Here is a 15,082-nt window from a genome sequence, read left to right as displayed (position 1 = left end):
AAGTACTTCTTTTCTCCAGTGTGTAATCGATCTTTTGCTAAATGGACTTTATATGTTTTAGGGCTAACAGAAATTAAAGCTGTCTTCAATGGGGAAGACTAAAGTAGGTGAGGTGGAATTATGGAGTTTTGGTAGGTGGACATACCCAGAGTTGGAATCAAGAAGAGTTCTGTTTTGAATCAGTTCTGTTTGTGATGTGTATTAAGTGCCCAGGTGGATAGGATGAGTTTGCAATTGACTATCCAAAAAGTCCGACACACAACTGATAGGTTGAATTGAACGCAAAAGCTGACATATCATCACTGTGGAGACAGCGTATAAAACTAAGGGAATGAATGGGATCCCTCGTGAGTGAGTGTAGTTAGGAAAGACATAGAAGCCAAGAATCATGCTTTTAGCCAGAGGGAAGGGGAAGATAAAATACAAAGGTCAGCAGAAGATGGAGGAACCAGCTCAGGAGCTGGAGAAGATCAGTTCATAAGGTAGAAAGAACATTAGGTAGACTGTACTGAAAATGGAGTTAAAAGGAGAGATGAACTTGAGAGGTTGAGCTAGGCAAGGTCTGAGTGTTGGTTGACCTTGACTTGGTCAGTTTTAGTCAAGTGGTGTGGATGTCAGACAAAGAGGTAGCCTGTGGGACACTAACAGAAAGTGTGAGCAGCGAGTCCAGGCAGCACTTAGATTGTAAAGGATCCCAACAGTGGACATTGTGTGGACTCCATGCATTCCTCTGCCAGCTTGCTTTCCAGTGTTTCCAGAACATACCTAACAATGGGAGGGGTAAAATTTGGCTTAAAAATTTTCAGTATTATTTATTCTAAATCCACACCTGATGGATAATTTAAGTTTTGGTTAATTTAATTGAGACTGATAATTTAACTCTATATTGAAATATATAATTTAGAATTAATTTTTTCTAACTCAGGTGGTGGAAAAGTATCTGAGTCATTTCCATTTATTTCCTTATGATATGACATATTTCCTACTCTGTGAAAGTTTTAAGGATCTTTATTACTTAAATTTAAAAATTCTTATGGCAACATGACACCATATATAAATTTATTCTCTTATATTTGTAGATGCTTGAAAGATCCTTAAATATAGATTATTGTCCTTCAATTAGAAAAAAGTCATATATATGCATGTACATATATATGTAAATGTACATATGCATATATATGTATGATTTCCACTACCGTTTCCTCTTTTCTCTCATTTTTTGAGTGAATTCATTTAGTGATCATACAATTGTTTCTTTCTTTTTTTAAAGCTATTTTTCTTTTCTTTGAATCTTCCTTGAAAAATACATGTACTATTTTTTTTACTGCTCTAAGTTTCTTTTATTAATACTTCACTAAAGCTTCTCCATATTAGATGACAGAATAAGGATGATTTTTTTTCTCTTTCCTGAAATTGTATCAACAAATCAAACTGGACAAGAAACAGAAAAACTTCTTATTAGCAAAATAAACAATCGGTGAGGTGAAGAGAGAGCCTACAGAATGGGAGCAATTTTTTTTTTTTTTACCACACACACATCAGATAGAGCACTAATCTCTATAAAGAATTCAAAAAACTTAACACCAATAAATAAATAACCCAATCAAAAGGGCCAAGGAGCCAAACAGACATTTCTCAGAAGATGATATACAATCAATCAACAAATATAAGAAAAAATATTCAACATCTCTAGTAATTAGAGAAATGCAAATTAAAACTACTCTAAGATTTCTCTCACTCCAGTCAGCTATTAAGAATACAAACAACTGTAAGTGTTGGTGAGGATGTGGACAAAAAGGCACACTCATACATTGCTGGTGGGACTGCAAAATGGTGCAGCCAATATGGAAAGCAATATGGAGATTCCTTGGAAAACTTGAAATGGAACTACAATATTTGACCCAGCTATCCCACTCCTTGGTTTATGCCCAAAGGACTTAAAAACAGCATACTACAGGGACACAGTCACATCAATGTTTATAGAAACACATTTCACAATAGCTAAATTGTGGAACCAATCTAGATGCCCTTCAATAGATGAATGGATAAAGAAAATGTAGCATATATACACAATGGAATATTATTCAGCAATAAAAGAATAAAATCATGGTATTTGCAGGTAATTGGATGGAGTTGGAGAATATAATGCAAAGTGAAGTAAGCCAATCTCCCAAAACCAAAGGCCAAATGTTTTCTCTGATATGTGGATGCTGATCCATAATGGGGAATGGGGGGTGTCATGGGAGGAATGGAGGAACTTCAGATAGGGCAAAGGGGAGGTAGGGGAAGGGAGAGGGCATAGGAGTAGGAAAGATGGTGGAATAAGATGCCCATCATTATCCCAAGTGCATGTATGAAGACACGAATGCTGTGACACTACTTTGTGTACAAAAAGAGATATGAAAAACCATGCTCTATATGTGTACTATGAATTGAAAAGTGTTCTGCTGTCATGTATAACAAATGAGAATAAATAAATTCTAAAAAAGAAACTACATCTTTATCTTTGGTGCAAGTGGATGTTTAAAAGTGAAATTAAATGAAAGGTGTCTAATGAGTGGAGAGAAGGAAAGTCAAGTGCAAATTCCCGCCTCGGAAGTTCTAAAGGGAATGAGACACGTTGTGCCACCGGAGCAGGTAAGGCTGAAGAGTGGGAAGCTCTTGTCCAGTCTTCAACAACGGAGGCTTCACTGAAAGGTAGAAGAAGAAGTCATATTATGAGAACCTGGAAATCAGGCCTGTAGTTAAGAAAATAGGAACAGAGAACAAACTTTTGAAAATTATAACAAACATTAAAAAAGAAAAATCAAGAAGACTTTAGAAGGTAAATAATGGAAAGTTCTCCCAGAAGAAAGAAGAGATAAATGATTAGGAAATATGTGAAAAAAATTAAAAAAGAAATATTTTGGATGTTTGCTGTATAGTAAAAGTTTCATAAAGATAGAAGAAAGAAGTTTTTAATAAAGAAACTGAAAAAAATACACAGCTACTGACCATCCTATAAAATTAATACATGCTATTTGTTATTTTAACATCATGTATTTCTTTCCTCTGGGGATTAATAGAAACAATAATCTAAGATTAAATGATGTGCTTTTAAAAACAAGCTAATAAGTTGTTTAAAAGTTTTGGAATTATCTTGAAAATATATGGATTTGACCAGACCTTCAGATCTAACTGTATTAAGATTATGGGGGGAGGGAGAAAGAACGGATTAAGAAAGCTAACACCGTTGTCATCCACGACAGGAGTAGGACAGCTAATGTGGACACCTTGCCTGCAGTTCTGTTTTATAATCCTCTCCCAGTCGAGCAGGTGTTCTTGTACACAAGAAAACAAATATATTAGATGCTTGTTATTTCTTTCTGAAAAGCATCATTTTGGAAGATGGGATGGGTATGACTCAATAAGAATTCACATGAATTGGACAATCACTGTGTTAATTGGTCACACAGGCTACAACAATTAATAAACTCCAATTACACCAAGATTCAAGGAGCTGGTCTATGTGAATCTTGCCCTATAATGAAGAGACAAAAGGTTTTCCTTCAAGTTTGCACATGGCACTATGTCTTTAAGAATAATTTATCATTTTGTGAAACAACATTTTCTCATCTTTTTTATTTTTGTAACCATGTTGTTATCCATGGGACATTGGAGGTTGGTGTTGGTCTCTGGCTCCCTTAGTCTCTTAACTGTCTTGATTAAACCAGACTTGGCCCTGCTATGTAGAAATGAGACTGAGAGACAAGAAGGAAAAGATGGAGGGAAGGAGGAAGAAGAGGGAGTAAGAGGGACAGAAATTGGTTCCTTTGGGAGCATCTGAAAATACTCTCTAAGAGCTAGTATTACTTACAAATTATAACATGCAAAGCAATGCACATTTATTGTAAGTAAATTGAGCATTTGATTGGAGAAAAAAATGTTCATGTGAGATCTGAAAGCAAATTTCATTTGAGTTTGGGGAAATAAATCTAGGGCATAAGTAACTGAGTGAGCCAGAGATGGAGCCTGGGGAGAAGGCGTGTGCAAAGCTTATGCCAGAGGAGGAGAGAGAGATGGCGGGAGGAAGGTTAGCTCGATTATCTCTTCCGTTCAGGCAGAGGTATGGTTAAAACTCATCTTGATAATTTTGCCCCAACCCAAAGAAAAAGAAAAGTCATTTTTGTCCTGTGTTTCAATATTCACTGCTTGGAAAGGTGAAAGACCATAGCTTTGGGAATCCAATGTGTGGGCACAGAAGGTGATGGGCATCCCAGGGACAAGATGAAGGTGCTGATAAGATTGGGATATGAAACAACTGGGAGGTCCTAAGTTACCTATCAGCTTCTGGTTCACATTTTTCAAGGTTCTGTTGAAAATTCTCAGAGTAGCATCGTGTCCCAACACAAAGACCATTCTCAATTTGTTTCCATCCCTCAAATCTGATTCCCGATTATTTGTATCGCATAAATAGGAGACACCATAAATAACCGATTTCAGGACTTTCCCCAACAGATGTGGGTGACTTCACTGAGGGTAGGCAAGCAAATGAAACTCCTGAGTCTTTCAGTTTAAGTCTGGGCTCGAAGAATTCCCAGGGAATTCCTTCCCTGGATCTCCATCTCCCCGTCAGACAGAGCTGTTATACCCTCCTCCCTGTTCCAACAGTCCCTAACCTCTGACCTATTGGGTCATATCACATCACTTATCTTTGTTCTCCTCTGCTAGATTGTGGGTCTGATGGGGCTGGAGCCACGCCTCCCTCTGTGCTGCTCAGTGATAACATCAGTGCCTGGCATGGAGCACAGTCTTTTTGGACAAATGTATAAATGAATAAGGTTTATTTCTTCATTCAAGTAGCCTATTTGTTAGGTCCACCCATTCCTGCCAACATGGTGGAAAGATGGCCCCTGGGTCAGTAATATGTTGTTAGGAAAGAGGTGCCAATATGTCCTTTAGAGTCTGTTCATGCAAATATCTTTGTTCTGTTGAAAAGTTTTGCCACACCCCAGCAGAACAGCACAGGTGATCAGGATGTAAAGGGTAGTCTCTTGCAGTGTATTAAAAGCCACTCAAGGTTATGCCTATAATTAACCTGAAATATAAGAAATACATACCTTTTATGAATTCCCCCTGCTGCTTTTTCTCTGGTGTGGCTAGGTATAGTATAGAATGAGTGCGTTGGTTTGGCTCTACCCTCCTAATGTAGGCATGTGGCTTAGTCCCACACTATTTAGACTGGCTCATGGGACTTTTAAATCAAGTTCATTTATCCCAGAGTTTCCATTGGCACCGTCTCGCCATGGCAAAGCTCTGAACAGCACAGTCTAATGGTTTAGGAGGCCGGGGAGTCTTCAGTGTGACAACTTCTTTGCTGTCACACTCGACTAAGCATGGGTCACAGGAGTTAGAACTCTACCTGTCCAGCAGGTGGTTTCCAAGACTACCTGCTGCGGACAATTATATAAACACTGTCCAAAAGACAAGAAGAGAGAGAACAGATAGTGAAGTCAGAGACAGATCTGAAGATTCAGACACACACACTGCTTAGGCCTTGAACCTGCACATGAAACCGAGTGTGCACTACACAGGGAAGATGGCCTTTTCGAAGGTGTGACTAGAGGACTTCTGACAGACACAACTGGAGAACCCTCCCCCCCAAAAAAGCCATGCCTCTTTCTGTTCTACAATTCTCTTGCACCTTCTCAACTCCCACTAAAATATTTCCTTTTTAGGTTCTATAAATCCTAGGAGAATTCTGATCCAGAAGTGTCAAATTTCCTCACTTTGTATATTTCTTCCTCACCAGAATTCTCAAGTTTCTTTCCATTCTCAGAAGACCCACCCCATGGGTCATGATCAGCTGGGAAACTTATCTGTTTGACAAATGGCTGGGGCTGGAGATAATCATCGGTGTTTGGAGCTGAGCTGTTTTAACTGCCTCTCAAGGCCACGAGTCAGAGGAAGTCCACCCTGCCTCCATGTGACAACACACATATGTGTTTGATTGTTTCCTGGGAAGCTTAGTTCATGAAAAAATGGACCCAGAAAATACGAGCAGAGCAGATCTGGCTCTTCCAAACCCACAGGAGCCTTCCAGGTAAGCCAAGGTTACTATTCCTTTCTGGTATCACTCATTGGGTTACAGAAGGTCACTGTGCCGGGCAGATAGAAGCAATTTTGTGGGCTCATGCATGGATTCACCTAGTTTGATTGACACACTGGGTTTAAGGACACTGTCTGCTTTACTTTTCCAGGACTTCTTTTCCGATGGGTGGGTTTTCTCTCAGCTTGTGAACTGGGAGTGACGGGTTGGTTTTCTAACACAAGAGCCTCATGGTTTGGGTATAGGACAGGAGAGTTTGACGACTTATGTAGATCTCTTGCCTCTGTGCCTGACATGTGCTGGGGACAGCAGATTTACAAAATGACCTCCTCCGTGGTTGTCCTTTGTGAACCTTCAACTGTGATGTCCAGCTCTGAAGAGGAAAATAGGAATAGAGTTCCAAAAAACCCTTCAAAGCCATTTTCTTTTTGTACCAGGGATTGAACTCAGGGGTACTTAACCATGGAACAACATTCCTAGCCCTATTTTGAATTTTATTTAGACACAGGGTCTCACTGAGTTGCTTAGTGCCTCACTTTTGCTGAGGCTGCTTTGAACTTGGGGATCCTCTTGCCTCCGCCTCCAGAGCTGCTGGAATTACAGGTGTTTTGCCATCGTGCCCAGTCAAAGCCACTATCTTTACTGTCCTCAGTGCACAGGAAGTTTTTTGTATGTCATGAACGAAAAAACAACAACAACAAAAAATCCCAAAAAACATTCAGGTGCATTTCTATGGTACAAGGACTATGGAATGCAAAGTAAACATATGTGTTTGATTGTTTTCAGTTTTACTTACAAACATAGATAAATGGGAAAGAGTTTAATAGAAAACCTGGATTAAGAATGAAAATACTTGGCATGGTTTTTGTCAGATTTTATTTCATCTGATCATGCAGATAATGTTTAAGTTTTCTTGATCTGGTACTTGGATCATCTAACCCTTCATGTTTTAATCATTACAATGAAGATTGGTGTGAATATACTATGTATACAACCAGAGATGTGAAAAATTGTGCTCTATATAGGTAATAAGAATTGTAATGCATTCTGCTGTCATATATAAATTAAAAAAATAAACAAAAGCATTTAAAATTAAATACCAATGACAAAATTTTAAAATTTTTCAATTGTAGGGTAGTTTTGAAAAGTACATAAATGAAACTCTGCTTTCTGTCAGTGAAAGACTTTGTACAGGGAGTTAGAGAATTTCTGTTAAATTTCACAGTGCGCCCGAAATCGAGGTCTTGGAAGTGTCTCCTGGTGACCTTCCCCAGGTGGGGACACCAACCGCACCCCCACCACCAAAGACATGGCTGACATTTTTGAAGAGAGAGCTGCAATTCCTGGGGGTGAGTGGAGACGTCTCAGTAGGAGTAAGGTTTGGCTCTAGGAAAGGGAATTTGGTTCCATCGAATGATTTCTCACTTGGGTTCATGAGGAGTGAGAGGTCTTCTGAGAAATCCTGGTAGATGAAGAGTTGAAGCTAGTTGGGCCCTCTTGGAGGACAGAAGCATTCCCTCATGAAGACTTTAAATTAGGGGGACGAGAATGACCGATAGGCATGAAGGATTCACTATTATAACCGCTGTCTTTACTTGGAAATAATAATTGCTGATGTCCACCATCAATAAAGATATGAAACACGCTTTGGCCATTCACACTGTAGGCTGTTCTTCTATGAGTTCAGCTCTTACAGTGGCCAGGGGATGACTGAAGAATCTCGCATTTGGGACTCCCTCTCAGGACCATCTAAGATACCAAAGCAATTTCCCATATTTGATCTAATTACAAGAACATGAATCCAATTCTGGGAAAATATCTTCCAACTTCATAAAACTTCATTTTTCTCTAGGTAACACAGATTATGATTGGTGCCATATGCCTTTGTTGTGGAATAATTGTCTGCTCTGTACTTGAAATGTCAGACTTTGATGAAGAAATATTTTCATCAATTAAAGCAGGTTACCCATTTTGGGGAGCAGTACTTGTGAGTATCTATTTATAATTGTTATTGAAATAACTATTTTTAAATGACAATTAAATTAAATAACAATTATTAAACAACAATTGAACAGATTTTATTTACTTTATAACTACTTACTTATCTACATTATTAAGATAATATAATTATTCACATGTTTGTGCACTATAGATACATGTATTTGCAGTTTTCAAAGCACTTTTTCATATAGTGCTCACTAACTATGACAATAAAGGAACCTTATTACATTTAACTGTGTTCTAAACCTTTAACATACTTTTATCAGATCAGAACCTAATAATAAAAGTTAAATAACTTCGTCCAGGGACTTTTAGTTAATAGAAATTGAACCCAAATTTCCAAAATTCTTTTCCTGGAAAATACCCCTAACTCTATTCATCAATAAGGTCTTACAATGACTACATATAATTTTATCTGTCCATTTTAAAAATAATTTAAAAAGTTATCTTTATGAAGGTGGTGGTGGGTGGGGGGAAGATTGTGGAAGAGTAAGAAGATTAGCAGGTATCTGATGAACTTCTACTACGCCCTAGGAATCCTTTTGGGCACTTTCTCATTGTATTTCTTTTAATCAGTAGACTGTCCATAAAATGGGTCGTTGGATGAGATCACAAGGAAATATAACTTGATCGAGGTATAATTGATGAACAATAGATTGAACATATTTAGAATTTGATGTTTGACTCATAGATACACATTAAAATGTCAGCACATAAAAAAAGTCAGCACATGAATATAATGAGCACATCTATCATTTCTAAAAGTCTCCTTGGGCTTCTCTAGAACCCCTCCCTGCCTGCCTTTATTCCTCTCCATCCACCCTCAAGGACTCACTCATCTTCTTTCTATACCTGTAACTAAATTGGCACCTTCTAGCGTTTTATGTAACTGAAATCATACAGTATGTTCTCTTTTCTATCTTCCTTCACTTCACATAATTATTGTGCAATTATTTATGTTGTTTTTTGCATCAACACCAGAATGTGTTGGTATGTTTACAAGGATATATGTTAACCCTAAAAAATATCACACTGGCTTGACACTCTGCTAAATCCACAGTACTCAGATCCTTGTTCAAGAATCACCTTGAACCTCTCCCATATATTATTTGAAATTTCTCTCTAATGTCTTTGCATTGCAAACATTTAGCTCATTAAGTGTGGGCCAACCCATAGACAATCTGAGATTTCTAGAGACTGTCTTCAATTTGTGCTCTCCATTTGTGTTTTGGCCAAGCCTTTTCTCATGCACATTTCATAGTCATTATGAGCCTGGCAGATGCACACTAGCCTCTGGAGCCAGAGGTGCCACAGATGCATGGGAGCTGTCAGTGCAACACAGAGAATGCACACATACTAAAATTGCAATAAAATGAGGATCGTGTTTATAACAGCTCTCATGCACCAGATTGCTGCTGCTCTAAGAGTGACCCATGAACTGTCAAAGTCAACCTTACCTGGAAGCCAGGTAAAAATGAAGAGTCTCAGGCTGCACCGGGGACCTAACAAATAGGAACCTATATTATGCCAAGACACACAGGATTCATATACATGTTTAATTTTGAGAAGCACTTTATAGGAAATAAGAATAAAGAAATATTGGTCAAGTGGAACATGAAGAGGTAGCTTTATAGAGTACTCAAGACTTTAGAGATGGGAGGAAAGGGACAGTGTAGAGAGCAGAGACTCATGTTTTTATTTGCCTTTTCCTTTTGGACAGTTTGCTATCTCTGGACTCTTATCAATTATATCTGAAAACAAAAATGGAATTCATCTGGTGAGTTGCAACCCTGTCTTTATTCATCCCTGGGAAGGTAAGAAAAATGGAATTGTAGGATCTTGAGGGAGATACATCTTCAGCTGCAGTCTTTAAAAAATTTTTAATTGATTTTTAAAAAAATAAATGACAACATTACAATTCTTGTTACACATATACAGCACAATTTTCATATCTCTGGTTGTATATAAATTATGTTCACACCAATTCGTGTCTCATACATGTACTTTGGATAATGATATACATCACATTCCACCATCCTTGCTAACCCCCTGCCCCTCCCTTCCCCACCCCCACCCCCACCCTATCTATAGTCTGTCTATTCCTCCCATGCTCTCCTTCTCTACCCCACTATGAATTAGCCTTCTTATATCAGAGAAAACATTCGGCATTTGTTTTTTTGAGATTGGTTAACTTCACTTAGCATTATCTTCTCCAACTCCATCCATGATTTTATTCTCTTTTATTATTGAGTAATATTCCATTGTGTATATATGCCAAATTTTTTTTAATCCATTCATCTACTGAAGGGCATCTAGATTGGTTCTACAGTTTAGCTACTGTGAATTGTGCTGCTATAAACATTGATGTGGCTGTGTCCCTGTAGTGTGTTGTTTTAAAATCCTTTGACTATAGACCAAGGAGAGGGATAGCTGGGTCAAATGGTGGTCCCATTCCCAGTTTTTCAAGAAATCTCCATACTGCTTTCCATATTGGCTGTACAAATTTGCAGCCCCACCAGCAATGTATGATTGTGCCTTTTCCTCCACATCCTCACCAACACTTGTTGCTGTTTGTATGCATAATAGCTGCCATTCTGACTGGAGTGAGATGAAATCTTAGCATAGTTTTGATTTGCATTTCTTTAATTGTTAGTGATGATGAACATTTTTTCATAGATTTATTGATTGATTGCATATCCTTTTCTGATAAGTGACTGTTCAGGTCATTGGCCCATTTATTGATTGAGTTATTTGGGTTTTTTTGGTGCTTATTCAGCTGCAGTCTTATAGTGAGTGTGGCTATGTGATTTTTTTCCCAGTCTATTTTGTGTTGGAAAGCTTTTTGTAACAAACATTGGATATAATGATTGGAAACATACAGGGAAGTCTAATTGCTTTGACATTCGTTGTTTTTTTTTTAAGTCCCACATACTATATATTATAAATATTTAAGCATAGTCATATGATCAAATAGATAATTAGCTTCTAATTAAGGGGAGTCGTTGAGGACAGGCCATGTGCCTTCATGCCTTCGTGTTTGTTTATTTGTTGTGCTGAGGATTGAACCCGGCTGGGCCTTGTGCTCCACCACTGAGCTCCATCCCTACCCCTTGGGCTGCTCCTGTTGAAGGCAGTGCCAGCAAGAAAGTAATAGCTGCTTATTAAGCAATGGTGGCATTTCTAAGATTTCCCGCTTTAACTGAGAATTTGAACCAAGCAGAGTTTACTGGACGCAACCAGCTCTGAAATGCAGGTCAGTGCGTTGAATGTGCTGGCAGGTGCAGGCCCAGGATTGAATGGCCTTCTTGGTCACCAGGTGCGAGGACGATTGGGAGCAAACACGGTCAGCAGCATAGCCGGGGGAGCAGGCATCGTCATCCTGATCCTCAACCTGGGCAACAACTGGGTTTATATCAGCCAGTGTGAGAACCTTCATGGGGATGACGGCTGCTTCGTGGCTTCTTTCACCACTGTAAGTATTTCTCGGGAAAAGGCTGAGATTCGGGGTGCCCATCCTAGCAGGAAACCTCTTCTCCTTTCCCATGAACACAGTCCTTTTGGGGGAACCTCTGTCTCAGGAGGGAGTGTTCTTCAGGCACATGCAGTCCAAGGAGAGGCTGCCTTCCCCTCTCCCCACCCCTGGCCAGACTCCTCAAGGTCGAAACTGTCTGCCTCCTGGTTTTCCCACGGATGTGTCACTTTGCAAGAGATGATTATGTCCGGGGAGGTGAAAGAGAGGGGCTGCTATGAGGGAATGAACTCTTGGGACACCTGTCACATGGCCATCTTTTGGGCTGTTGTTCAACAGGAAATTGTGGCAATGATGCTGTTTCTCACCATCCTGGGGTTGTGCAGTGCTGTGTCACTCACAATCTATGGGATTGGAGAAGAATTCAAAAGAAATAAGGTACGTAGAAGCTTAACATGAAATCCTGGACAACAGGCTAAGTAATTTGATTTATCCCTTAAAAATAGGCGCTGAGTTTTTTTTTTGGGGGGGGGGAGGGGGAAAGGAGTGGGGATTTCCAGATTGTTTCTCAAAATTTCACTGATTTTTGTTTTCAAATATTATGTCTTAAATCTCATTTTACACTCAGAACTGGCAAATAGCTTATGAAATAGGGCTTGGGAAATAGGATCTTTGTAATTTTAGAAATTTTAGCTACCTCAGATGTGTTGAGCATGACAGATGGATGTGCAGACAGCATGTCTTAATTTTTGTTCTAGAAGAAAATCCTTAGAGTTGTCCCTGCTTTTTTTTCCCTTTTTTCTTGACTTTCTCCCTTTCACTGCTCCAGAGCCTCACGTTTTATGTCCTAATTCATGATTTCACCTGCACTACTGCTTGACTCACCCCTCCGTGAGTTCCACCTTTGGCGGGAATCAGCCATACTGATGCACAATCAAATCTGCCAGAGGAAGCATTCTGTGCGTCCACCTTCCTGATGCATTCAAGTCTGGCCACCTTTTAACATCACTTTACCCCAAAGACAGATAGGACAGCAGGTGTACCAGAGCTCAGACACGGCAATAATCTCACAGACTTGTTGTTGACTCACATGATTTCTTTTGCGTTCAGTTGGGCAGCCAATATGGTAGCTGAATAAACTCCCTACTACCTCTTCACCAAACACTATTGAACTACGCTGTATCAGTGAATGAACTGGTGATTTTCTGGAGATGGAGGGATTGGTTACAATGAAGAGAGGGTAGGGAGGGGAGAGGAACGGAGAGGAGAAGATGGAGGAGGAAGATGAGGGGGAGGAGGAAGAGGAGGGGAGATTTGGGAAGTCAGGAGGAATGCAAGTGAGCCTCTAGAACAGGGCTTCTAGAAATGGACAGTTCTTAGTGATTGATTTGCAATGATTTTTCCCTTTTCAGATTCCAGATGATCGTCTCTATGAAGAATTAAACATTTATTCACCAATTTATAGTGAGTTGGAAGAAAAAATAGAAACATCTTCTCCCACCAGTTCCTAAGAGTCATGTCCAGAACCTTTTGATTCACAGAGTCCAGAAAGCCAAAATCTTTAAAAGGCAAAATTTCTATTCTCAGCATAGTCTTTCTAACATTTTATGTTAGATTTGTCCTTCAAATGGCAATATTTTGTTTTTATTATTTCTGATCAACTAAATACCATCATCCCCTATTTGTAAATACTTTTCTTATTTTGTGTCTTGATCTCCAAGCGATCACTCTGGGAAGCCAACATGAAATCCCTGGACTTTTACTGTTTAACTCTTCAAAGATGGAAAAAGAGGAGGCTGGACTGAGAGTTGAGCTAAACTTTGACAGTTTGATGATATTTAGTTCTTAGTTATTTTTTTAGAGTTCCTTATAGCTATAGTTATGTATGATATGCACCTGTCCACCTGTATGCACACCCATATACACGTATGACTTACATGATATGCAGTTTTCTATATCCAAATATACTACGCTCCCTCAATGACAACACATTTTTGAAAAAACACTAGTTTTATAACAGTATATTTCCTGAATCACCAGTTCATTCACTGATACAGTGTAGTTCAACAGTGTTTGGTGAAGAGGTAGTGGGGAGTTTATTCAGCTACCGGTATCTGGTGAGATGGACAGGTAAAAACAGGAAACCTGAAAGTGGAAAGAACATTGAGTACGGCATTTGTGATGAAGGAAGAATAATGAAGGTGTGAATTGAAATGAGTGGTCATGGAGAGAAGTGATCATATCTAAAACACGTAGCAAAAGGTCTACCCAAATAAACTAGTAGGTCTTACTAACAAGTTAAAGAATAAAGTTAAGCAAGCAAGGGTTTGACTAATACATCAAGTGTTTGAGTCTAAGATGGAAGGAGAACACCTAGTCATTTTGGAAAAAATAATAGTTCAGAAATATGAGGTTTGAAAGAGGCTCACAGATAGCCAAGGTGAAGCTCAGTTTTAGACTTGCATCTTGAGAGAAGTGCAGTGGAAAGGCTTGATGGCGTCCAACACAATTGGGTGATAGAGGTTTAGTTTAATTACAAGGGAGTTTGTTATTAGGTTAATACTCTTAAGAGTTATTTTGAGATGAAGGAAAGCCAAGTTAAACTTCATATGCTTATAATATGAGGGAAAAAATAAGGATAAAATCTAGAAGGCGTAAGAATTAGTTAAAAAAAAAGTGCATGAGAAACAGAGGATATCAGTTATTCCAATGTAGAAAAAACTGAACCAAAGAGAAAATAACTCACACTTAGAATAAGGGAAACATGTAAGCTTGGGAGAAGTTCACAGTGACTTATAGACTCCAGGTATGCAAAGAGATGGGGAAGAGAAAATAGCAAAATAAATGAATGCAAAAGACACAGAGGCATTCCATCTAGGGATGTGAAGAGCAGAGGAGTGGAACATTTGTAAAGGTATTTGGAGAGAGAGGCCATGAGGTGTGTGGGGGGGTTATTGAGCAATAAGTGGGGGACTGAGTAGAAGAGAGTAAAGAAAAATTAAGTTAGGCACATGGTTTTGTTGCTGTTTTTATTTCTAAAAGAAGGAAAGAGTCAGTCCTATCTTAAGCCTAAATGGAGGAGCCCTGTGAGTCACTGAGAAGTCAGTGTAGGGCTCAGGCCCCTCTCTTTTGCCACACACCCACCAGGGGCACACGGCTGGCATGCTCCTCACATTGCCATTGCCCCAATGATCATTCTAAATTTCAACAACTTCTCTGTGAAGATTCCCTAATATGCATCTCTTCGTCCAGCCTTTATTCTTTGCTCCATAACCACTGTCCCTCTCATTGAAGCATAGTATAATGAATTATTAGCGTACTCATGATCTCCTTATGTAGCCTCAACTGCTAGTAATTGTACAATAAATTGAAGTTACCTAACTTGATTTCTTGTCTTTGTACTTGCCTGTGAAATTGAGAGACCAGTGAAGAATCAAGAATCAGTTGAATGAAGCCAAGGGCAAAGAATAGTGTCTGGAGTAACTCTTTATCAACCCTTTCTTAGATGAGTTGATCTATAAACA

At 39.0% G+C, this 15,082-nt stretch overlaps 1 protein-coding gene across 2 annotated transcripts; it reads left to right on the top strand.

The window, feature by feature from the left end:
- Positions 1–5,978: 5,978 nt before the first annotated feature.
- Positions 5,979–13,069, top strand: Ms4a2 (membrane spanning 4-domains A2). Of its 2 annotated transcripts, none has more exons than XM_026411648.2 (7): positions 5,979–6,082; positions 7,314–7,437; positions 7,941–8,075; positions 9,810–9,866; positions 11,517–11,561; positions 11,898–11,996; positions 12,971–13,069. In XM_026411648.2, the coding sequence occupies exons 1-7, from the start codon at positions 6,021–6,023 to the stop codon at positions 13,067–13,069; spliced, it is 621 nt and encodes a 206-aa protein (XP_026267433.2). In that variant the 5' UTR covers positions 5,979–6,020. The 2 variants fall into 2 exon arrangements, with proteins under 2 accessions (XP_026267433.2, XP_026267432.2); XM_026411647.2 differs by having other exon boundaries at positions 11,406–11,561.
- Positions 13,070–15,082: the final 2,013 nt, after the last annotated feature.

The sequence above is a fragment of the Urocitellus parryii genome, chromosome 4 (genome assembly GCF_045843805.1).
Source record: "Urocitellus parryii isolate mUroPar1 chromosome 4, mUroPar1.hap1, whole genome shotgun sequence".
Taxonomy (NCBI): domain Eukaryota; kingdom Metazoa; phylum Chordata; class Mammalia; order Rodentia; family Sciuridae; genus Urocitellus; species Urocitellus parryii.
This window is presented reverse-complemented; position numbering and strand designations above follow the sequence as displayed.